Here is a 25018-nt window from a genome sequence, read left to right on the forward strand (position 1 = left end):
CGCATGCCAGAGGATGAGCTGGCTGAGGTCAGAAATGCCCCGCGAGAAGGCTAGATTCCTTTGGCCACAGCTTGGCCACAGCTAAACCGCCACGGGCAAGAGGCAAGCGGAAGTTCTCCGTGGACACCAATTTTCCTTGCAGCCCTTAAGTCCCACCCCTCTGGTCAAGGCGGCGTCTCCGTGGCGACACGCTGAGATGTGCGGCTGCGCAGGAGTGACGGGGCTCGGGGAAGTAGGAGGGGGTGTTTTGGTTCTCGCCGCTCGCCGTCCTTTCCAGACCTGGCTGTCGGAAAGCTGCCTGATCCTGCTTTGCCTTTCCCTTCCCTTCCCTTCCCTTCCCTTCCCTTACCCGGATTTTCCCTCCTTCCCTTTACGTGCCTTTCTTTGATCGCCTGCAGCCCCGGGGCCGGGCCATTTTCCGGGCCGGGCGCACGAAAGCGCGCGGCCCCGGGGCCCGGTATATGACCCGCCGCCCTGCCGCCCCTTGCTTCCTCCGCCCCATGTGGCTGCGGGGCCACGGCGGCGCTGCCCACTATGGCCCGGAAAGCAGTTAGCAGGAAGCGGAAAGCGCCTGCCTCGCCTGGAGCCGGGAGCGACGCTCAGGGCCCGCAGGTGAGGGCTTCCAGGCCTGGAAGATGGCCAGAACCCCAACAGAGGCTTAGGGAGTTCCAGCTGGGGACAGGAACCAGGGACCAGGGCGGGACAAGAGCCGGGGTCCGAGACTGTAGAATCGTGGCCGGTCCTCCTGCAGTTTACTGGCGTGCAGGCGGGCCGGAAGGGTGAAGAGCCAAAAGGAAACTCCAAAATGACGCCTTCCGCTGGAAGTCAGCAGCCAGGGATAGAGCTGGAGGAGAAGATAGGACCTCCTCGGCTTCTCAGGAAACTGAGTTCAAGGGGAATCTGGGAAGGAGAGCGAAGTCAGCCTTTCAGTGGCACCGTGAATGTGGGCCGATTGTCTCTTATCAAGGAAACAATGTCTGAATGTGGGCCGATTGTCTCCTAACAAGGAAACAATGTTCCAAGCTGGATACTGGTCCTTTTGGCTATTTAGACACCTAAAAGAGACACTAGGTGTCGCCTCTATACTGCCCCCTTTGGAGAGCAGGGCCCCTCGGACTTGGGATTCCGACGCTGGTCACTCTTCCTGTTCACCCCGTTGGTATTTGATTTTTCGAATTCTAAAACTGCCCTCAGCGCAAGTCGCGCGGTGTCCGATAAGCGGCCATTGACTTACAGCCCTGGAAGATCCGGGATCCCACTCTGGCTCTTTGAATACCCTTTATGCTCTTCGGGGAGCACAGGCGGAGAGGGAGAAGGGGGCTGGGTAGAAATGCAGCCCAGGTGGGTTCGGTACTCTGGGCCTCCTTTCCTTCCCTGACAGGGACACCTGCGTATATAGGGTTTCTGAGTCCTCCACTTTCCTCAAAGGCCTGGTAATCCTTTCATCCTGTTTACCCATTTCCTAAGTGGGCTTCACTGTGAGAACTTTATTTCAGTGCAAGATGAGTTAAGATGTATTTTCTGGGCTGTGAATCTTCCGTGACGTTTTTGATTGTGTGAATCTTGAAGGACGAATTCTTGGTGGTGGTTCTCCAATACAGTGGGATTTCTTCCCTTCGAGGAAAGGGACCAAAGCTCTGATTTCTGGTGTTGATTTCCACAGTTTGGCTGGGATCACTCACTACACAAACGGAAAAGACTCCCCCCAGTGAAGAGATCCTTAGTGTACTACCTGAAGAACCGGGAGGTCAGGCTGCAGAATGAAACCAACTATTCTCGGCTGTTACATGGTTACGCGGCACAACAGCTTCCCAGTCTCCTGAAGGAGAGAGAATTTCACCTTGGGACCCTTAATAAAGTGTTTGCTTCTCAGTGGTTGAATCATAGGCAAGTGGTGTGTGGCACAAAATGCAACACGGTAAGTGTCAGGAGCTCTGTTCTCCTGGGTCTGAGACGCATGGCTTCACCCGCTCGAGGGCCTTCCCGTGCATCTGCCCCTTGTGCATTTACGTCTTTTATATGAGCAGAATTGGAATTTATTAAGAGATTTTCAGTAGAAGTGTTAGGGCAGAGAGGTGCTCAAGGAAAGAACAAACCCAAGTGTGGGTCTGGGCTCTTCAGGGAGAGGTGGCTCCATCTGTTTCTTTTAGAAAGCCATTGTCTCGCTCTCCATTCCTTTCCGCTAATGGCCTCGTCCCCTTTTTCTCCTTCTCTCACTTCTGCATCTTTGGATGGTGTCACATGAACATGTGTCTTTAGGCCCCTGGATCTGTGTGCCGCTGCTTCTAGTGTTTTAGCCTCATCTTTTAAGTAGGAGACCTCAAAGAAAGGATAGAAATTGATGCCCAGAGCACGTTTAGGGTACATGCATGGTAGTGACAGCTTAATGGCCGTGTACCAGCCTTTGACACATGGAGGAGTGTTTAGAACTTGGCTGAAAGTAGAAATAAGGCAAAGATGCTTTTTCATGTAGTAGAATCCAAACGTAGCACTTGGAGGACTAGGCAGTAGATGAGCTTAAGTTCCAGGTAGGTCTGTATACTGCGATCCTGTCTCGGAAGAAACAGAAAGGAAAGATCTGAAGAGTTTCCTGTAAGACAGACAAGACGTGCTGGGTGGCGGCGGTGGTGGTGCAGACTTTTAGGCAGAGGCGGGTGGATCTCTGAGTTCAAGACCAGCTTGGTCTACAAAGAAAATTCCAGCTGCACAGAGAAACTCTTTCTCGAAAAACAAAAGAAAAAAGACAAGAAATGGGTGTGCCTGATGGCATATTTTAGGGTATGAGCATTTGTGAAGAAAAGAGGAAAATTAAATATATGAGGGTAGGGAGCAGCTTGAAAGAGTAACAGTTATAATGATTGGAGGGGAAGTGTTACCTGTAAGCCATATAACCGCGTGGTTATAGGAAGAATAAAGTCCACAGTGGATGTAGCGCGTGCTTGAGCAGGGTATACTAAAACTGAGACACTGCAGAGATGGGCATGGCCCTGCACAAGGTTGGCAGGCGAATCTGGCGCGTTTGTGGTGATTTGAATAAAGGGTACAAATGGCAAGACCGTACAGAAATGGTCGGTGCCAGAAGAGACAGCTTGTGGTGGATAAAGTCTTCCGTCTCTCCTAGTGTGGCTGGACGAGTGATGTTATAATGGTGAGCAAAGTGACTCTAAACCAAAACATCTGGGGTTACTTAAAAGAGAGGTTACTCTCTAAGTTTGAGGTCAGCCTTGGTCTACAGAACAAGTTCCAGGACAGGCTCCAAAGCTACTCAGAGAAACCCTGTCTCGAAAAACAAAAACAAAACAAAAAAAGAAAAAAAGAGAGATTTGTCTATATCAAGAAAACCTTGAGCCAGTGAGAGTGTTCAATGGAAAGATGCTTACTGTCCAAGCCTGGCAACCTGAGTTTGATCCCTGGAACTCACAGGAAGGGTGGAAGACGAGACCTGTTTCTATAAAGTTGGTTTTTCTGACTGCCACATGCCTACCATGGCACACTTTCTGAGATACACACCACACTCAACCACACAAACACTAATAAGAATAATTTAAAAAAAAAATCTTGGTTACTCAGTGGGCAAAAGCTACCAAGCCTGCCAACCTGAGTTTGACCCTCAAAACCCATGTGATGGGGCTGGGAAGATCGCTCAGGGCTTAGGAACACTCTTGTGACGGCTCTTCCAGAGGACCTGGGTTCAATTACCAGCACCAACATGGCAGCTCACACCTGTCTGCAACTCTGGCTTCAGGGGACCTGACACCCATGGCAAAAACACCAGTGCACATAGAATTAAGGACTCGTGATGGAAAGAGAACAAACTACCAAAGACTGAACTGCAGTGCTTGGTGTGGCTGTATACCCACTGCCAAACATAGAAAAAAAAAAAAAACCCTGCCAAATACCTTTAGTATTAGAAGTGTCTTTATAAAGACCATAGGCAAAATTTCACCAGTTTTGAGGAAGGAAATAATACTATGGTGGTTGGGGCTAAACTTTCACTTCTTCTGTTCAAGGTTGTTTGTCTTACACATAACACTTTCAAAACTCTGTGCTGGTAGGAAGCCTGCACAAGCTTCCTTTTTCTGATTTCATTTGTACCCTGGTGGCTTAGGAAACTGGCATTGCTGACACTTGGAGTAGAAAAAGTGTCTCCTGCTTCTTTAACCTATTGATGATATTTTGAAGGTGAGCGTATCAGTTAATAATTGAGTTTATTTAAGACTTGAAAGATGGAAGCCAGGTGGTGGTGGCACACACCTTTAATCCCAGCACTCGGGAGGCAGAGAAAGGTCGATCTTTGTGAGTTCGAGGCCAGCCTGGTCTACAGAGCTTCCAGGACAGGCTTCAAAGCTACAGAGAAACCCTGTCTCAAAAACCCCCCAAAAAAAGAAAAAAGAAAAATAAAGAAAGCTGGCTCAGCCTAAGTTTGATTCCAGCCCTACATGGCTCACACGCATCTATAACTCAGATCCAGGAGATCTGATGCTCCTTCTGCTTTCTGTGGGCACCAAGCATATGTGTGCTGTTTAGACGTACATGTAGACCAAACATCCATACATAACAAAGTTTTGTTTTGTTTTTTTTAATTTACTCTTAATACCTACTTCTGTTTTTCTTTTTTTAATTTTATTTATTTATTATGTATACAATATTCTGTCTGTATGCCTGAAGGCCAGAAGAGGGCGCCAGACCTCTTTACAGATGGTTGTGAGCCACCATGCGGTTGCCGGGAATTGAACTTAGGACCTTTGGAAGAGCAGGCAATGCTCTTAACCACTGAGCCATCTCTCCAGCCCCCTACTTCTGTTTTTCTAACTTAAAAAATGTAGTTTAGCCAGGCTGTGGTAGCACAGGCTATTAATGCCAGCACTCAGGAGGCAGAGGCTGGCAGATTTTTGTGAGTTCAGAGCCAGCCTGGTCTATAGTTATAGGGTAGCCAGAGTTACACAAAGAAATCCTGTCTCGAAAAACTGAAAACAAAACAAAAAGCCCATTTTCATTTTTTTTTAATTTTTAAAAAAATTTTTTTTTTTTAAATTTCACGTGTTGATGAGTACTGCATTGGCCACACTGGGCACCACGTGGGCTCTGAGGTTGGAACTCAGGTCCCCAGCCTGTTGAGCTCCGTACCCTCCTAACTTCATCTCTCCTCCGCTCATTCTCTTCCTGGGACTTGGTGGAGACCAGGCTAGCTTTGACCTCACAGAGATCCGCTTGCTTCTGCCTCCCCAGTCCTAGGGTCACAGTAGTGTTTGATCACTCCTGGCCCCTAACTTAGACTTAATAACTGTTTCTGCCTTCCTATATCTTCATGACTTAAAATGCTTTGAAGTAGAGGAGGCTGTCTTCTTTTGTTGTGTTTTGAGACAGGGTTTCATGTAGCCCAGGTTGGCTTCTGTTTTACTATATAGCAGAGAATGACCTTGAAAGTACCAGTCCCTGTGTGGTGGTTGCTGAGATTATAGACAGGTACTCTTAACTCTGCCTGTGGGTATGTTAGAGCGCTGGTACTTGAGGAGGCCGGAAGTGGGTATTGGATCCCCTGGAACTGTACTTAGAGACACTTGATAGCTATCATGGGAATCAAACCTGGGTCCTGTGGAAGAGCAGCCAGTGCTCCAGAACCAGCTGGTTTTCCTTTTTTGTTTGTTTGTTTGTTTGTTTTGGAGGGTGGGGGACAGGGTTTCTTCGAAGCCCTGAATGTCCTGAAACTTGTAGACCAGGCTGGACTCTAGCTCAGAGATCTGCTGCCTCTGACTCCTGAGTACTAGTATTAAAGGCATGTGCCACCATGTCAAGCTCTGGTTTTTGTTATTTTTTTTGTTTTTGTTTTAAATGGTGTTATTTTTCTGTTTGCTCAGCTTTTAGAACCAAAGTAGGGAACCAAGGAGGAAGTGTGTTGTTGTTTGGCAAATACTTCTTACTTTTGCCTTTGTTATTTAGTTCTGTTGCAACCCGATCTTCTGCAGCCAGAGCCTGCCTTGAACTCCTGAGCCTCTTGCCTCTCCCTCCGAGCTGCTCTTGGGCTCGTTTCTGTAAAGCAGCTTTGCATTATCTGATCTGCTGGTCCCCTGGAAACTAGCTGGCTGAGGCCCTAGCACTTGAGGCTGAGATACGTGCGTCTCCTGAGTACATTATCTGGTGTGACAGTTCAAAGTCGAAAACTATCTGGGAGGCTGAGGCAGGTGAATCTCTTGAGTTCCGGGTCAGCCCAGGCTGTGTAGTGTGACCCTGTTTCAAAGATAAAACTCTGATCTGTGAGGGAGGTTTCAGTTCCGGTGTGATAGGCCTCAGCAATCTAAAGAGAGTTGGAATGGGCTTGATTGTGGAAACCTGGCCATTTTACTTTATAGGGGTTTGAGAGACATGGGAATGATATGGTTAGGGGCCTGCTCCAGGGAGAGACCTTGGATTTTACTGTGAGTGAATGGACTAAGTCCAAATGATGGACGGAGCAGGTAGAGAGATGGAAGGCATTGGCTCAGGTAGAATCCCATAGTTGGCCTTTGGGAGAAGGTCAGTCTGTATTGGGAGTTAGTAGTTTATAAGAGGTTTTTTTTTTTTTTTAATTTTTTAACTTTATTTTTGGTCTATGAGAGCTAGTTTCAGGACAGGCTCCAAAGCTACAAAGAAACCCTGTCTTGAAAAACCTAAAATAAAAAAAAAAAGAAGAGGAGCTACATAGTAACCTTTGGAGGAACACGTGATTGACAAGGCCGGGACTGCTGCAGAGCGAACAGGGAGCCTGGAGGGAAAGCCGGGCGGTGGTGGCGCACGCCTTTAATCGGGAGGCAGAGGCAGGCGGATCTCTGTGAGTTCGAGACCAGCCTGGTCTACAAGAGCTAGTTCCAGGACAGGCTCCAAACCACAGAGAAACCCTGTCTCGAAAGACCCAAAAAAAGAAAGAAAGAAAGAAAGAAAGAGCGAGCACAGAGTCAGGAAGTTTTCCCTGGCCAGATATTATTCAGCTCCCCTGATACATACTTTTTTCCCTGTTGTGAGTATGTGTGTTTTGTTGTTTTCGAGGCTGGATTTCATTGTGTAGCCATGGATAGGTCTTGGAACTTGCTGGACAGATCGTACTGGTCTTGAACTCAGAGATCTGCCAGCCTCTGCCTCTTGAGTGCTGAAATTGAAGGCATGTGCGACAGGACGGATTTATTAGCCGATGTGGCAGTGCCAGCCTGTAATCCCCGCTACTCAAGTGACTAAATGAGGGAAGAAGATCAAAGTTCTTGGCCAGCGGAGTTAAAGACATGGCTCAGTGGTTAAGAGCACTTGCCTGCTTTTTTATAGAGTTTAGGGCTGGGTCAGTTGGTAGTGTCTTCATGTCATGCAGGAGACACGACTTGATTTCCAGCACTTCTTAAAATTATATATGGTGTTGTATATTTATGATCCCACTGTTAGGGAGAAAGAGACAGGAGCATCTGAAATTCAAGGCAGTCCTTGGCTACACAGCAAAACCAAGACCAATCTAGATGACATAAGACCCTATCACTAAATAAATAAAAATAGGGGCTGGAAAGATGGCTCAGCGGTTAAGAGCACTCACTAACTGCTCTTCCAAAGGACCCGAGTTTAATTCCCAGCACCCACATGGCAGCTCACACCTGTCTGTAACTCCAAGCTCTGATACCCTCACACAAGGTGCATGCAAGTAAAACACCAATGCACATAAAATAATAATAATAAAGCTGGGTGGTGGTGGCGCACACCTTTAATCCCAGCACTTGTGAGGCAGAGGTAGGCGGATATCTGTGAGTATGAGGCCAACCTGGTCTACAAGAACTAGTTCCAGTACAGCTAGTGCTGTTAAACAGAGAAACCCTGTCTCGAAAAACCAAAAAAGGGGCCTGGTGGTGGTGGCTCACACCTTTAATCCTAGCAGTTTGGGGGCAGAAGCAGGTAGGTGGATCTCTGAGTTTGAGGCCAGCCTGGTCTACAGAGTGGGTTTCAGTGCAGCCAATGCTATACAGAGAAATCCTGTCTTGAAAACTACATCAATAAAAAATAAAGGTTCAGTGTTGAGGCTGGAGAGATGGCTCGGCAGTTAAGAGCACTGGCTGTCCTTCCAGAGGACCCAGGTTCAATTCCTAGCATACATGTGGCAGCTCACAACTGTCTGTAACTCAATTACCAGGGGATCTGACACCCTCACACCAGTGCACATAAAATCAAATAACTTATCTTAAAATAATTTAAAAAGTTGAGTGTTAGCTTGAGTTACAGAATGAGTTTCGGCCAGCCCAGGTCAGTTCGTGAGGCCCTGTCTCAAGGTAAAATGTAGGGGCAACTGAGATCACTGTGGGTAAAATACGTACAGTGCAAGCAGAAACAAGCGAGACGTTTGCTTCAACAAGGTAGATGAGCTAACTTCCTGATGTCTCCTGGCCTCCATATGTGCAGCTGTGACGTGTGTGTGCTGTTACACTCACACCTATAAAGAGCTGACATATCGGTAATCCAACTATTCAGGACGTAAGGCAGGAGGTTCTCCAAGAGAAAGCCTGGGTGATACAGATTCCACGTTGCAAAACATTTCAAAAATAATTAAGTGTCTTGGGTTTAGCCACCAGGTATGTATCTTTATTCTCCCTTCCCACCCCACGGCTAACAGCAGTACTGTCAGGTGAACCTGCCCTCCCCTCCCTCTTTAATCCCAGAATTAGCGGTTTCCCTATTTTTAGAGCTAATTTTGTTTTTGTTTTGGACACAGGTCTTGGGGTCTCAGTAAGGGTCATGGCTATCTTTGAACTTGATGTACTAAACAGATTAGCTTAGAATTTATAAAAGTGTGCCTTCTTCTGCCTCCCTAGAATTGGGTTTAAAGGTGTGTGCCACCACTTCCAGCAGACAATTGAATCTGATTGTTTTTGCTTTTTGTTTTTCGATATAGGGTTTCTCTGAGTAGCCTCACTTGTCCTAGAAATCACAGAGATCCAACTGCCTCTGCTTCCTGAGTGCTGGAATTAGACAATTTGATTTTATTGGGAGGATATTTAGGTGTAGGATTGCCATGTGTAAAGCTTTAGGAAGAGCAGGAGTTAAGAATGAGCTTTTGCCTCTATGTGTGATGATAGTAGACTTGTTTTTTACTGCCTTTTGTCTTTTGGAATGCATTGCTCGGGTGAGGTCTTGACCTGTTTATGTAGTGCTCTTCTCTTCTCAGGCTGTCCTCTTTATGGAAGGAAACCGATGATGCTCCTGTATTCCCCAGCTGTGCAGGTCACGTAGCTCAGTAACACTCTGCTTAGCATGACGAGGTCCTACTTTCACCCCAGCCCTGCAGACAAACAGGGTAGGGGCTGAGCATGGGGAACAGGAGGAAGGAACAAGATGTCACGGAGCGCAGCTTTCATCCTTTGAGATAGGGATGATTTCTTTGTCGTCCAGGACCGTGCCACTTGGAAGGAGCTGGCAGACTTGGGGGCCAGAAATCTCTTTCTTTCTCCGCATCTCCTGTAATGCTAATGATTAGATTCATGTAAATTCATAGATGCACTACCATGCATTTTTTTAAACACTTGTCCTTCCATTTGATAAATAACATCTGCATAATTTGATGTGATCTGAGCCCTTTATTCAGGGATAGTTTATTTGTGGTTTCAGCTGCTGGATAGTGAGTAGGGAAGGAGCATGTTGCCGCCTTTGGTGCTCATAGCCTTTATCCAAACTTGCATTTTCAAGAGGCATTCTATTCAGTACCGGGACCACAGGTGTGTGCCACCATGCCAGCAAGACATTTTCCTGTTCAAATCCCAATGTGGTTGGTGAGAGGGTGGGTGGGGTATAGCTCAGTGGCCAAATGAAAACTGTGTGGGAGGTTAGACAGATCAGTTCGTCCTGACCTGAAGCACAGGACTGCTTTTTCCTCTTGTAAAAGGTAAGAGAAACTCTGTACGGACTGTCAGAATTCTTTATATGAGATCATACTTCCCAGACTTCTCACTGCAATACCCCAGGCTGCTCAATATCTGGGCCAGTGTGAAATTTCCTTAGAGTTCTAAGATAATATTTAAAATATTGTAAGCCAAGCCAGGCAATAGTGGTCACACCTTTAATCCCAGCACTTGGGAGGCAAAAACAGGTGGATCTCTGTGAATTTGAGGCCAGCCTGGTCTACAAGAGCTAGTTCCAGGACAGCTGGGGCTGTTACACAGAAAAACCCTGTCTCAAAACAAACAAACAAACAAACAAACAAAAAAGCCTTGTTTCTGGGACTGTAGTTCAGGAGAGTACATGAGGCCCAGGGTTCATTCTTCAGCAACACACACACACACCCTAAGTACTGTATTGAGGTATGGAAGTCTTCTGTTGTCTACTGATTAAATGAGTGTTCCCAGATAAGGTACTGGTTTGTTATAGAAATCAAAGCACTGAATACATATACATGCTACCATGTACAACTTTTGATCTTGCATTTATATTATAAAAACTTGGGGATTGGAGTTAGCTCAGAGGTTAAAAACATTGGCTGCTCTTCCAAAAATCCTAAGTAAAATTCCCAGCAACCACATGGTGGCTCACAACCGTTTGTGAGATCTGATGCCTTCCTCTGGTGTGCAAGCATGCGTGCAGGCAGAACACTATATCCATGATAAATAAATCTTCAGAAAAAAGTTGAACACAGCATAAATGTTGAAGAGCGGGGAATTTATTCATTCCATGCTAGTTTATCTATGCAGTGAAGTACTCTGTGGCCATGAGAAACCGCAGAAAGCTGGGGTTAGTGGCGTACACCTCTATTTCTAGTACTTGGAGGTAGAATCATTTTGGGGCCACCTGCTGCTACATGGCAAGTTTGAGGCCAAGAGGCTACATGAGACCTTGTTTCAAAAAAATAGACAAACAGTAATGTGACCAGTCCTGTTGGTGCAGGCTTGTAACTCCAGCACTCAGGAGCTAGAGGCAGGCTGTCTGTGAGTTCGATGCCAACCTAGTTTACATACTGGGTTCTGTGACAGCCAGGGCTATGTAGTGAGACTCTTTTTTTTTTCTTCCAGTTTTTCAAGACAGGGTTTTTATGTATAGCCCTGGCCCTGGGAATGAACTCAGCACTGGGCAGTGGGCTAAAGAACTCAGAGATCTCCCTTCCTCTGCCTTTTGAGGGCCGGGATTAAAATATTAAAGGCATGTACCACCACTGCTTGTCAAGACTCTGTCTTAAAAACAAAAAAAAATCAAAGCCAGCCTATGCTATAAAGTAAGTTTAAGGCCAGCTCTGGACAATGTTGTCTGAGGACACTCCACCCTCTAAAAACAAATGTGTAGAAGCACCACGAAGCCCTGGTTCAAATCCTGAACAGACATACACCAAGAAAGTTTGGTGAGCCAACATGGGTCCAGCAGCAGGTAAAGACATCCAGTTTGACCTGAGTTTACTATCTGGGACTTACTGGTAGAAGGAAAGAGCTAACTCCTGCAGGTTGTCGTGTGGCCTCCGTAGGTATACCATATTACTTGTGTGTACGCATGCACGTGTGCACACACACACGAACAAGTAAGTATGCACTGTATATGACTGGGATTATCTGGGTTAGGTTGATTGAGGTGGAAAGGCCCACCTTAATTGTGAGCAGCCCCACTCCGTGGGTTGGGACAGAATAAAGAGGCAAGCGCTAGCATCATCACTGCCTCTGGTCCGTGGGTGCGGTGTGACCAGCTATCACCACCTCTTGATGCCATGACTTTGCCATCAGGATAAGGCAAGATCTTGGAGCAGGGAGCTAGAGAACCTTACCTTTGGCTTCTCTTGTCGGGTGGATTCATGCAGCCTGTTTTCCTTCTTGGCACACGAACTGTTGTTTTTTGATCTTGACTCTCCCCTTTGTTCCTTACTGTTTTAGTTTGATACAACGACTGGATCCTCCTTCTGTCTTTTTGGTTTTTCGAGACAGGGTTTCTCTGTGGTTTTGGAGCCTGTCCTGGAACTAGCTCTTGTAGACCAGGCTGGTCTCAAACTCACAGAGATCCGCCTGCCTCTGCCTCCCGAGTGCTGGGATTAAAGGCGTGCGCCACCATCGCCCGGCTCCTTCTGTCTTTCTATCTGACTGTAATAATTTATCTTTTTCTTTAATATCAGTATCGAGATCTCTGTATTTATTTATAGATATCAGAGGAAGACATTTGAGAGAATTGATTCTCTCCTTCCACCACATTGGCATTGGGAATCAAACTCAGGATGTCTGACTTGGCATTAGGTGTCTTCACCCACTGAGCCATCAAGCTTGGACCAGTGCAGTTTATCTTAGTGTCTGGAAAGCGGCACACATCCACTCTCCTTTCTATGCTGGGGTCCATTCTACAAATGGGATTCTGTGTTTCTAGTGCAGTTTATCTTAGTGTCTGGAAACCGGCACACATTCACTACAAATGGGATACTGTGTTTCTAGTCACTTTGTATGTTTCTCTTCCCTTTTGAAAACCATTGTCCTGTGGGTGCATTCATGTGTTTTTACCCCCACCTACATTCATTGCTTCCTAACCTTACATCTTTCTCAGTAATCTTTTACTTGCTCTTTCCCCTGTCCAAGAAGGGAAGATCAAGGGAGCCAGGGCTTTAGCTTCTCGCTGAGCTGCCATTTTCTGGCTGGGGGCCCAGTAGGTTAGTGTGGAACAGCAGCACTGAGTGTGGAACAGGGATCCGCATTGAAGCATCTGCCCTTGTCAGCGTGAGCAGTTCTGTGCCAGTCCACCCACCTCTCCGTGCATCCTTGTGAAGAGGCAGGCCAGTCAGTCCTGCACCAGGTGCTTGGCCATTCCTCTGTACGCTCAAGAGTGACGGTGTGGGTACAACTGGTTTCCTGAGCCCTCTGCATTCAAGTCACCTCAGTTTTTCATTGGTTTTTGAGCCTTAGTACCCTGTAAAACTAATTAGTAAAATAATTAGATACAACTATTTTAAAGTTTCTTTTACCTAATTTTGTGTGTGTGTGTGTGCGTGTGTGTGTGTGTGTGTGTGTGTGTGTGCATGTTAATGAAGATGCCTATGTAACCGGAAGAATTAGATTCCCTCTAGAGCTGCAGTTACAGGTGTTAGTGAGCCGCCTTACCTGGGTGGTGGGAATCACACTCGGGTCCTTTGCAGGAACAGTACCTGTTGTTGACCACCGAGCCCTCTCTAGCTCCTTGCTCTTTCTGAGATAGGCTCTCATGTACCCCAGGCTGACCTAAAAAGTCTGTTCCCCCTGCTTCTGTTTTTCAGAGCTGAGAGTCTGGGTCCACTCTTATACAGTTTGTGCCAAATATTTGTAGTACCAGTAAGAAAGATTAAGGGAGCAGCTAGAAGGCTGAGTGGGTAAAGAGGTTTGCCTCTCAGGGTGAAGACAGATGTTTTCAGTCCTTGGATTCCCCCCCCCCCCCCCCCCCCCCCGCCGCCGTGGTTGTTTGTTTTATCTTTTTTGTACTAAACAGGCCCAACCCTGCTTAGCTTGTGAGATCAGAGGAGATAGGGTGCATACAGGGTGGTTTGACTGTAGACAGAATCTTTCTAATATGTTAATGTAAAATGTTAAACTTGGGGCTGCCGAGATGCCTGCTCTTCCAGAGATCCTGAGTTCAATTCCCAGCAACCGTATGGTGGCTCACAACCATCTGTAATAAGATCTTGTGCCCTCTTCTGGCCCATAGGGATACATGCAGGCAGAATATTGTATCTATAATAAATGAATGAATGAATGAATTTTTTAAAAAATGTTAAACTTTGAGCCGGGTGGTGGTGGCGCACGCCTGTAATCCCAGCACTTGGGAGGCAAAGGCAGGCGGATCTCTGTGAGTTCGAGGCCAGCCTGGTCTGCAAAGGGAGTTCCAGGACAGGCTCCAAAGCTACAGAGAAACCCTGTCTCGAAAAACCAAAAAAAATGTTAAACTTTAATCTTATGTCATTTTAAGTTATTTCATATTTCGTTTGACTAATGGCCTTAGTTATGCCATTATTCTGCTGGGTTTGGCAGTGCATGCCTTTTAATATACATAGAGGCAGGTGGATCCCTATAAGCCTCAAGGCCAGGTTTTGGTCTACATAGTGATTTCCAAGTCAGTCGGGGCTACACAGTGAGACCTTGTCTCCAAAATAAATAAATGCTGGCCATGGTGGCTTATGTACTTGGGAGACAGAAGAAGACAGATCTCTTAGTTGGAGGCCAGCCTGTTGTACATAGTGAGTTCCAGGCTTACTAGGGATACATAGTAAGACCTTGACTCAAAACAGAAAACAACAGTGAAAATCCCTAGGGTCTGCTATATAGTAGACTCTAATTGAACAAATGGGTGTTTGTACCCGTGTTGACCACATAAAGTAAAAACTATGTTTTGTGCACCTCTTTTTTTCTTGCAGCTCTTTGTAGTAGATGTCCAGACAGGCCAGATCACCAAGATTCCCATTTTGAAAGACCGGGAACCTGGAGGTGTGTCTCAGCAGGGCTGTGGTATCCATGCAATAGAGCTGAATCCTTCTAGAACACTCCTAGCCACTGGAGGAGACAACCCAAACAGTCTGGCCATCTATCGGCTGCCCACATTAGATCCTGTGTGTGTGGGTGATGTAAGTTTTTCCATTGGTTGTCATTAGAACTAACCTTGTTTTAAAACATGATTCTCTCCTAACCTAGAAAGGAATGGTTTTCTCTAGAATTCTCCTGACATGGGATGAGGGGTGGAAGAGAGAGCAGAAAGGAGATTAGGACCCCAGAACCAGGACGTGTGTTTGGTAGAAGGGACAAGTGGTTCCTCTCTGTGGTGGATAGTGGGGTGTTTTTCAGTTCACAGGGTCCACATATCTCCCACTGCCCTGTCAGAAAATAGCTTCCCAGTTCATCTGTAGTCAGGCATTGTCTTTGGCTCCAGGAACATAGCAGTGAATAAAATCAATAAAGCCCTTGTCTTCAATATAGTGCTGAGTGTGACCCGTGAACCAATATCTATATCATTCAAGTCAGTAGCGCATCAGTGTGACTTATGCCACAGAGTAGCAGGAGAGTAAGGGGAAGATGGTGTTTGAGAGGGAGGCAGAGAAAGCTTCAGTGAGAAGGAGACCTAAAGGAGACACGGGTGGCACTGGGGGAGTGTTCCAGGCAGAAGATAGGACTCTGAGGTTGGAAGCTGGAAGCTCTGTCCTCTGGACATTCTGTTTTTGTTGTTGCTTTTGGATTTTTATTTGTTTGTTTTTGAGTTTTGGTTTTTTGAAACAGGGTCTCTGTAGTCCTGGCTATCCTGGAACTCCTTGTGTAGACCAGGCTGGCCTCAAACTCACAGAGATCCTCCTGCCTCTGCTTCCCCAGTGCTGGGATTCAAGGTGTGCACCCCTTTTTGGAATTCTTTTTGTCTGCAGGAGTGCCAGTTTTGTTCTACCTTGGGTTCTCCCCAGATAGTATGATCTTACCCTACAGTTAAGATCACCAGAGACCATGCTTTTGTTTGGTCGTTGTTGTTTTACATTATCTGTGGGGGGGTGGTGCACATGTGGAGGTCAGAGGACACCAAGAGATGATTCAGTACTCCCCTTCGTGGAGGTCAGAGGACACCGAGAGATAGTTCAGTACTCCCCTTCGTGGAGGTCAGAGGACACCGAGAGATAGTTCAGTACTCCCCTTTGTGGAGGTTTTTGGAATCAAACTTGGGTCATCATACTTGGCAGCGAACACCTTGCTGAGCTCTTTTGCTGGCTCTGTTTGTTTTGTGGCAGGGTCTCCATTTGTTGCTCATGCTGTTCTGGAACTTGGGATCCTCTGCCTTAGCTTCCTGACTTACAGACATGTGCAGCCATGCCCTTTCATACATAAAGGTTTTACAAGATATTTTTTAGTCAGACCTGTATGCTTTTCAGAAGAATTCATTGTGGTTCTTATTTTACTAATTTGTTGTTGTTGTTTTTGTTTTTCCTCTCTGTGCATGTCACTTACCCTCTAAGGATGGACACAAGGATTGGATCTTTTCCATTGCATGGATCAACGATACTATGGCAGTGTCTGGTAAAGTTGCCCTCCTCTAGGAAGCTTTGGTAGTGCAAAGAGGAAGTTTAAGTTATAGTAGTGTGATAGAAAATAAACTTGTTGGGTGGTGGTGGCACACACCTTTAATCCCAGCACTTGGGAGGCTGAGGCAGGTGGATCTCTGTGAGTTTGCAGCCAGTCTGGTCTATGAAGGAAGTTCCAGGACAGCCAAAAGCTGTTACACAGAGAAACCCTGTCTTTTTTTTTTTTTTTTTTTTTGGTTTTTCGAGACAGGGTTTCTCTGGCTTTGGAGCCTGTCCTGGAACTAGCTCTGTAGACCAGGCTGGTCTCGAACTCACAGAGATCCGCCTGCCTCTGCCTTCCGAGTGCTGGGATTAAAGGCGTGCGCCACCATCGCCCGGCAAGAGAAACCCTGTCTTGAAGAAACAATGATAGATCAATAGATAGATCAATTGATCGATAGATAGATAGATTTTTTTAAAAATTGTAAGAGTAAATTTAACAATTCAAAAAAATTGTAAGAGATAGGAGAGTGGGAGGACAGAAATATAAGTAAATAGATATCTTTGTGTATGGGCTTTAATGTTATGAATTGTTTCTAATGAAAATGTAAATGTTCGGTGTTGCTGTAGATGGGGCCTCATTTTATTTTGGCAAACAATCCAGGGTAAGCTCAAAGAAAAGTTTTCCTTGAATGTGTGAGGCCCTGGGAATTAACTCAGCACTGGTCAAGAAGCTAAAGAAAAGAAAGCTTCTTGTTCATTGTTGTTTCCTAAGAAAAAGAATGAATGGGTTTTATTTGGCTTGGCTTATGGTATTTAAAATTGAATTCAGGAGCCACGTATGGTAGGGCACACCTTTAATCCCAGCACTCCTGGGGCAGGAGCAGGCAGATCTCTGTGGTTTTGAAGCTATGCTATTCTGTCAGGAGGCCTGGAGAGCTAGGAGGTCATAGTAAGACCCTTCCTTTAATAGATAAATAAGTAAGTAAATAAATAAATGAATGAATGAATCGAGAGCGGTAGGTAAACAGTCCTTGTGCTCAGGCAACTGTTTTGCTTCTGAGTTACAGTCCCAGCATATAAAAAACAACCATCTCGGGGCTGGAGAGATGGTTCAGGGGTTAATAGCACTGACTGTTCTTCCAGAGGACCCAGGTTCAATTCCCAACTCACACCTGTCTGTAATTTCAGTTCCAGGGCTTCTGATATCCTCGCACAGATATACATGCAGTCAAAACACCAATGATCATAAAATTAAAAAAAAAAACACACATCTTTTTCCTTTTCTTTCTCTTTAAAAGAAAAAAAACAACACCTGAGATGGCCTTATATGTGTTTATCTCATGTTCACTATGTAGCGAAGGACGACATTGAACACACCTGATCCAACTGCCTCCACCTCCAAAGGGCTTAGATCATGGGTATAGACCATCATATCAGGTTTTCTGTGATGCTGGGGATTGAACCTAGGACTTCCATGCATGCTAGACAAGTGCTCTGTCGGGTTATAGCTCCGGCACTAAGAATTCCTTCTTACCGGGCGGTGGTGTTGCACGCCTTTAATTCCACACTCAGGGAGGCAGAGGCAGGCAAATTTCCTGTAAAGAAATGTTTGTAGAAAAAGACGTCTAGATGAAGAAATCTGAACTGAGTGTGATGGCTCATGCTTGCAATCCCAGCACTCAGGAATGGAGGTTGAGAGTCATGCTGCAAGTTTGAGGATAGCCTTGGTTACAGAGTGAGATCTGGCTTAATGCATACCACCCAGGTGATGATGGTGGCACACACAGGTAGCAGGCAGATCTCTGTGACTTCGATGCCAGCCTGCCTGGTCTACAGAGTGAGTACCAAATCAGCCAAGATGACACAGAAAAACAAAAAGTAACCAAAAAAACAAAAAAAACATACTGTATGTAGTATTTGGGGTAGGCCATGTAGCCAATCTTTAGTGCCAGGTAGTATGTTGAAAAGTAAAGGCCTGTGTAGTCTTCTGTGGGGTTCTCTCATGGAGGGTTAAGTATATTTGACATTTGTGAATCTACTATGCTGCAGGCTCGCGGGATGGTTCTATGGGACTCTGGGAGGTGACAGATGATGTATTGACCAAAAGCGATGCAAGACATAACGTGTCACCAGTCCCTGTGTATGCTCACATCACTCACAAGGCCTTAAAAGATATCCCCAAGGAGGATACAAACCCGGACAACTGCAAGGTGCGGGCTTTAGCCTTCAACAACAAGAACAAGGTATGAACAACCAAGGGACCTAGAAGCCTGTCTCTCCTGACTTTATCTAGGGGATCCTTTCTCCTCCATGGTAGGGCACCGTGGCCTTTTAGAGTCTAGGAGGCTGGGGAGGAGTGACGGGCTGTCAGGCTCAGGCTCTGTTTCTGTTGGCTTTGTCTGGGTAGACCACATTTGTGGTCCACTCTAATCTGACACTGCCTCATTTGCATGTCCCTTTTCGAGGGCTCTATTTTGGATTTGATTTTCATACTTACTGTAAAAGCCATCTTTGTTTTTAAGCTCCTCGTCTTTCATTAATCCTTTATCTCACACTTGCTACTGAGTTTCACCTAAAGCACTGTGCCACATCTTCTGATGGTGAGGTCGTAAGCCGAATCTAAGTCTAGAACCAGAGCCCAGAAAGGAGACTGGCTTCTGCAAAACCTGGGAAAGGCCCCAATTCATTTTTTTTTTAATTTTATTTATGTGTAAAGGTGTTTTGCCTGCACATGTGTGTGGGTATGTGTGGTTTACTAGAAGTAGATTCTCTGTACCTACAGATCCCACGTTGGGACTGAGAAAACAGCCTTTCCCTTGCGAGCTCTGCTCTAGCAGTCTTAGGATGTCAGGGCACTCATGACCCGCAGAGGTTGTTAGAGACTATGCTTGCTTTGTGGAATTGAGTATACTACCTGGCTGCCATTTGTGGAGTGAGGCTAATGCACCCTGGGATAGGAGTGGAGGACAGGAGAACCCCAGCCCTCAGGCTCGCCCCCTGCACATCCTGCTACTTCAGTTTGCTGCAGATCATATTATAACTTCTTTTTCATTGCTTTTGTAGGAGTTGGGAGCAGTATCACTGGATGGCTACTTTCATCTCTGGAAGGCTGAAAATACATTGTCTAAGGTGTGAACATGACTCAGTAGTTTGGTGGGGGTTTTTTGGCGGGGGTGGGGGGGGATGGGGTGGTAGTGGTGGTGCTTTCGAATACATTGTCTAAGGTGTGAACTGTCTAAGGTGTGAACATGACTCAGTAGTTTGGGGCGGTGCTTTCGAGACATTGTTTCTCTGTGTAATAGTCCTGGTTGTCTTGGAACTGACTTTGTAACCCAGAATGGCCTTGAACTCACAGATTCACTTGCCTGATTCACTTGCCTCTGCCTCCAGAGTGCTGGGTTTAAAGGCGCACAATGCCACCGCCTGACATGACTTGGTAGGTTTATGTGATAATTTATCATAGGTTTAGAATACTGTAATTGTTTCAGAGTCATAGTGGATTTGTCCAAAACACCTTTTCTCCCAAGGTCTGGGAATAGAACTGCATAGGGCATGAAGTTGTGAGTCTGGCATGCGTTTTTTGAAGAAAAGTCTGTATATATTTTAAATTTATTTTTGAGACATCTCTTTATGTAGTCCAGTCTTGTCTTAAATTTGTGATCTTCCCACTTCTAAAATATCTCCCAAAGACTGGAAATACTGACAACCACCATGCTTAAGCAAGAAAAGGCCTTTGTTGTTACGTTTTGTTTTTTGTTTTTTGTTTTTTTTTTTTTTTGAGACAGGGTTTCTCCGTAGCTTTTTGGTTCCTGTCCTGGAACTAGCTCTTTTAGACCAGGCTGGTCTCGAACTCACAGAGATCCACCTGCCTCTGCCTCCCACGTGCTGGGATTAAAGGCGTGCGCCACCATCGCCCGGCCAGTAACTCTCTTATAAGTTATATTAGCTCATTATTGTTGTCTCTGTTAGCCACTTAGCTTGGTACCTCTTTTGGCGAGGCAGTCACATCTTACTTGCTCTGTGTCTGGGTGATGACTGTGGACTGAAACTTCCCTCTTCCCATAATTCTCATTGCCACGCTTCTACTTCCTGCCTGGTCGCCATCGCCCCACCTATACTTCCTGTCTGGCTACTGGCCAATCAGCATTTTATTAAAAATAATACAAGTGAGCTGGAGAGATGGCTCAGTGGTTAAGAGCATTGCCTGCTCTCCAAAGGTCCCAAGTTCAATTCCCAGCAACCACATGGTGGCTCACAACCATCTGTAATGGGGTCTGGTGCCCTCTTCTGGCCTGCAGGAATACACGCAGACAGAATATTATATACATAATAAATAAATAAGTATTTAAAAAAAGAAAAATATAGGAGGAAAGTTTAAAAAATAAAATAAAAATAATACAAGTGACAGGATAAAAGGCCATTGTCCCACAGCACTTGAAATGAGTCCCTTTATCTGAAGAGCAACAAGGAGAATGGTGGCTCATCTTGCAGAGAGATCAGGGTGAAGCTTAGGTTTAGTGCACTGGGCTCATTCCTGGAAATAAACTATAGTTCTTGGCTTTTCCTGGCATTCTCATTATTTAATTCCAGCTTTACCTTTTCCCTAACCCAGAAGTTACTCATTTACTTTGTCTTGTTCCTGGCTTAGGTAGATAATTTGTGTGTACAGGAAGCCCACAGAGGCTGGGCACAAGAATGTCCATTTTATGCTAGTTATGGCTGTATTTCTTTTCAGCTCCTTTCCACCAAATTGCCATATTGTCGAGAGAATGTGTGTCTGGCCTATGGTAGCGAATGGTCAGTGTATGCAGTGGGCTCTCAGGCGCATGTCTCCTTCTTGGATCCACGACAGCCGTCGTACAACGTCAAGTCTGTCTGCTCCAGGGAGCGAGGCAGTGGTAAGTCCCTGTGTGTTCCTTCAGGCTTACAGCTACATGGCAAATGGCTTTTTACCTTTTGTTTCTTATTTGACTTCCAAACAAGAATAGTGATCTGTGTGTACCATGTAGAGTATTTGGTGACAGAAGAGAAGAACTTAATTACGTGCACGTGGCTACAGAATGTCTAGGCTGTAGAAGGGTTTGGGACAAACCACCGTTAGGAGATAAGCTGTTAGCACTAGTCCCCGGGAATCTTTTGCTGGGGCCCTGCCTGAGCTAAAATTGTTATGCACCTGAATGACTCTGGTGGGAGGAGTTAGAGGAGAATGAGGTCATGCAAAACTACACTGGTTCTGTTCCACGCTCTACTCCTACACACTATGGGAACTAGTCTGAAATTTTTAAAAATACACACACAGACAGAGACAGACAGACAAACAGGGCCACGGGGACATCCTTGAGACAAGCATGCCCACTTTATTGTACTCAGGGGAAGCTTATATAGGGCTCTGGCCATGCCCCAGCTCTCGGGATCTTTCAGCTGCAGTCTCATCAGAACTCCCCTGCCATCAGGGTCTCGTGCTCAGAGCAGAAACCCTGTCTCAAAAAACAAAAACAAATAAAAGGAACAGTGGGGGTTACAGTTTATTCTCTTTTTCAAATAGTGTTATTTCTGTGTAGAGAGTACATAAACAGTGTTTGTGTTTGTTTCTTATTTATTGCTGGGAAGGTGGGTGCCATGATGCTGAGTGGAGGCCACAGAGCAGTCAAAGAGAGTTGGTTCTCTCCTTCCATGGGAGCCACAGGAATCAACTTAGGTGGCCAGCCCTGACTAGCAAGAGTCCTAACTGCTGAGCCATCTCACCAGCCCTAGATTTATTTGTAAGTAGTTGAGATGTGTAAGTTTAGACTAGAAAGTTGGAGAAGAAATAAGGTTTAGCTGGATTGGTGTACAGTGGAAAGTTTTAGAGGGTTCTTAGTATCGGCAGCAGCAGCATTCTTGCTTTGTTTGAGACAAGGTCTCCCTAGGTATCCTTGACGAGCCTGAAGTTTGCTGGGTCGACCATGCTACCTTGAATTCACAGAGATCTGCTTCCATTCTCCTCAGTACAGGAATTAAAGGCATGCACCACCATGCCCAGCTTTTAAAGGGTTTTGGTTATGTTAATGGAGGTAGCTTACATAAGGAAATACTAGTCCACAAAGGTCCCTAGCCTCACACGGACGCCAGGAGACACCGACATGCATATACTTACCTAATCCACAGGTGGGGCAGATGTGGTTTCCCTTTGATCCAAAAAGCTGGCATCATGCCATGAATAACAGACTTCCAGATACTTGCTGTAGGGCCATGCTGGTAATACGAAGGTAACAGTGGCCGCAGTGTGAGGAACAGGTGATGGAGAAGAGCTGTAGTTATGTGAGATGACTCCGGTCCTGCTTGCGGGTGTGACACACACAATTTCACATATGCGTTCTTTGGCAGAAAACAACATGGACATTCTCAGTCATTTTTCGTATTAGCAGAGAGTCCTGTCAGTCACCATGAGTTCTGTTTAGCCATTGGCATAGTACCATGTGAAATTTGGGTTGTTCTGTCCCTGAATTGCTCTGTGCTTTTCTCTCTCAGGGATTCGATCAGTGAGCTTCTATGAACATATTATCACTGTGGGTACAGGGCAGGGCTCCCTGCTCTTCTATGATATCCGAGCACAGAGATTTCTGGAAGAGAGGCTCTCGCCTTGTTATGGATCCAAGCCCAGACTCGCAGGGGAGAATCTGAAACTAACTACGGGCAAGGGCTGGCTGGTGAGTGAGCTCAGACCTGGGTAGTGGTTGCTTGACGGGAGGGACAATTGTCGTCCCTCTGCTTAGCCCTCCTCCCTCTTTTGCTATTGGCATTCCTTAGGGCAGAGCAGAGCGCCTTCCCCTGGCTCTCCTTTGTGTCTATATATTGGCTCGGGGGGGGGGGGGGGGGGGGGGGGGGGTTGGGGGGTAGCCCAGTAGGTCAGTGGTGGTAAATGCTTGTAATCTCAGCACTCCATAAACTGAAGGAAGATTGCAAAACATAAGTGAAAGACAGTAAAATATGCCAGTGCCTTAAGATTTTCTTCAAGTAACAGCAGCAGGAAGTTATGAAAAAGAACTTCCTGTTGTTGCTGCCAGTGAGTTGTCCCTCATAAGTTGGATTCTGGAAAGCTCTCAGCTCAGTTTCCATGAGGACCGGTGTGTGACATCAGGTGGCAGGTGTAGAACCCTTTGCTCAGGCAGAGACTAGAAGGTGTTCCTGTTCTTTCTGGCTCTTCCCTGGTGGTGCTAACAGTTTCCTTCTCTTCCCATAGAATCATGATGAAACCTGGAGGAATTACTTTTCGGACATTGATTTCTTCCCCAATGCTGTTTACACCCACTGCTACGACTCGTCGGGAACGAAGCTCTTTGTGGCAGGAGGTCCCCTCCCTTCTGGGCTCCATGGAAACTATGCTGGACTGTGGAGTTAATGACAGCTAACTTTCTCCCAAATGCAGATTTACACTAACTTCCACCCTCAGTTTCATTGTTTGGTCTTTTGATTCCCCGGCTGTGGAAACCCTCCTGGTATAGCACAGACCCTAGTTTGCCATGGTTCAGCCAGTACTAGGAGGAAGCTCTGCAGAAATCCAAAAGGTGGGGTTTTTCTTTGGTTGGTTGGTGGTTTGTTGTTTTGGGTTTTTTGTTAAGTTGTTTGGTAGATTTTTTTTGTTGTTGTTGTTTGGTTTTCCTTTCAGTAATCAGAATTTTAACCCCTCTCTTTCTGCTTTTTCAACCAAACGTTGTTACAAATCCCTGTTTAATTTTTCGTTAAGTGACACACACTCTCCTTTCTCTGGCTTCTTTACACTGAAATGACAAGGTCATTCTCACCTTACTTCATTTGAGAGGTAGGGCACCTTTATAATTATGTGGTAGCTGTCAGACTTTCTGTGAAAGTTTGGGAGCCGTGTGTGTGTGTATGTGTGTGTGTGTGTGTGTGTGAACTTGTGTGACTCCTGGTGCTGTGTCACTGACCCTACTCGGAGTGTGGATTATCTGTACTAAAGTATTTATAAAAGAAACAACTTTACTCAGAGTCCAGCTTTGGGACTAGCCTGTATCTTTTGTAATGTCTGACACTGTAGGAAGTGAAAATATAGAGAAACAAACCCCACCAGGAAAACCCTTGAGTTAGAGTAGCAGGCTTGGGGTGGGAGGGGAGGCTCCATGCAGGACTCCAGATTGCTCGCCCCTACCTGTCCTTCCCACTGTGTATCCCCAAGTAAGAATGCTCGTGTGTGTTACTTCCTAACCTCTGGTGTCTTAGCCCAGGCCACTTGGCTAAAACATTGGGCGCATCTCTGGGACTGCAGAAGGCCTCGTGGTCTAGGTAGAGTCTCCTCTCTGCTCTGGGTCTGATCTGGCCAAGACTATGGTTACCATTCTTGACATGGCTACCATTCACAGTCTCCTAGGACTTGTAGGAGAAACTGTTCCGTTCTTGGTTTTTGCTGGTATTTTCCGACGGGCATTGTCCAGGAAGGAGTGATTGTAGCGAGCGCTGTGTGGGATGTGTTTTCGCAGTGCGGTGGAGCTTAGGAAGTCACCCCTGCTCCGCTGGCTCGCACCTGCGCACCTGCGGTGGTAGGACAGGTGGCTGTGACAGCACACATGTGATCATACTACGCTTGTTCTTCTTTTGAACTTTGAGTCTGAGGCTTTTTAACTGCAGGCAGCTGGGCGTCACCCAGTCCTGAGAAACGGAGTCATCGACCTGCGTCCAGCTTCTCAGTTGCTCCCAGGTCTTCCCGTTTTCTCTGTGTCATTGGATTGCTGGGGAAGGGAAGCAGCAAGCTCACTTGTTAGTACACAGCATATGCCACAGGTGTTAGCATAATCTCCCTATAGTCTAGAGAAATAGGTGCTATGACAGGAAATTAAGCAAAATGCTGGATGCTATGAATCTTTTGTCTTAATTTTTTCTATTGTTAAACTACAGGCTGTAGATTTCTTAGTTCTCACAGAACTTATCATTTTAAACTGACTTGTATATTTAAAAAACAAAAATCTTGAGTAGGATGCTTTGTGCTTTGACCAGACCGTCTGCTGTGATGAGTTTGTTTTGAGATTTTCTGTTTTTAATATGTAGCATTTGACTTTTGCCAAGGAA

At 45.9% G+C, this 25018-nt stretch overlaps 1 protein-coding gene across 1 annotated transcript; it reads left to right on the forward strand.

The window, feature by feature from the left end:
- The first annotated feature begins 224 nt into the window (after positions 1-224).
- Positions 225-23570, forward strand: Dcaf12 (DDB1 and CUL4 associated factor 12). The gene is made up of 9 exons (XM_041667326.1): positions 225-612; positions 1664-1918; positions 14336-14542; positions 15908-15968; positions 18005-18198; positions 19019-19084; positions 20691-20853; positions 22466-22644; positions 23178-23570. Exons 1-9 carry the CDS (start codon positions 535-537, stop codon positions 23334-23336), a joined length of 1362 nt encoding a protein of 453 aa, XP_041523260.1. The 5' UTR covers positions 225-534; the 3' UTR covers positions 23337-23570.
- The last annotated feature ends 1448 nt before the right edge of the window (positions 23571-25018 follow it).

The sequence above is a fragment of the Microtus oregoni genome, unplaced genomic scaffold (assembly GCF_018167655.1).
Source record: "Microtus oregoni isolate MIOR12 unplaced genomic scaffold, Mior012 000017F_ref0000208, whole genome shotgun sequence".
NCBI classification, from domain to species: domain Eukaryota; kingdom Metazoa; phylum Chordata; class Mammalia; order Rodentia; family Cricetidae; genus Microtus; species Microtus oregoni.

What these genes read in the sequence shown, in the direction of transcription:
- Dcaf12 (XM_041667326.1), top strand. Translation starts at nt 535, where the DNA reads ATGGCCCGGAAAGCAGTTAGCAGGAAGCGGAAAGCGCCTGCCTCGCCT. An exon ending in GTGGCACAAAATGCAACACG is followed by an intron (nt 1,919 to 14,335) that starts GTAAGTGTCAGG and finishes TTTTTCTTGCAG; the next exon opens with CTCTTTGTAGTAGATGTCCA. An exon ending in CCTTCAACAACAAGAACAAG is followed by an intron (nt 18,199 to 19,018) that starts GTATGAACAACC and finishes TTGCTTTTGTAG; the next exon opens with GAGTTGGGAGCAGTATCACT.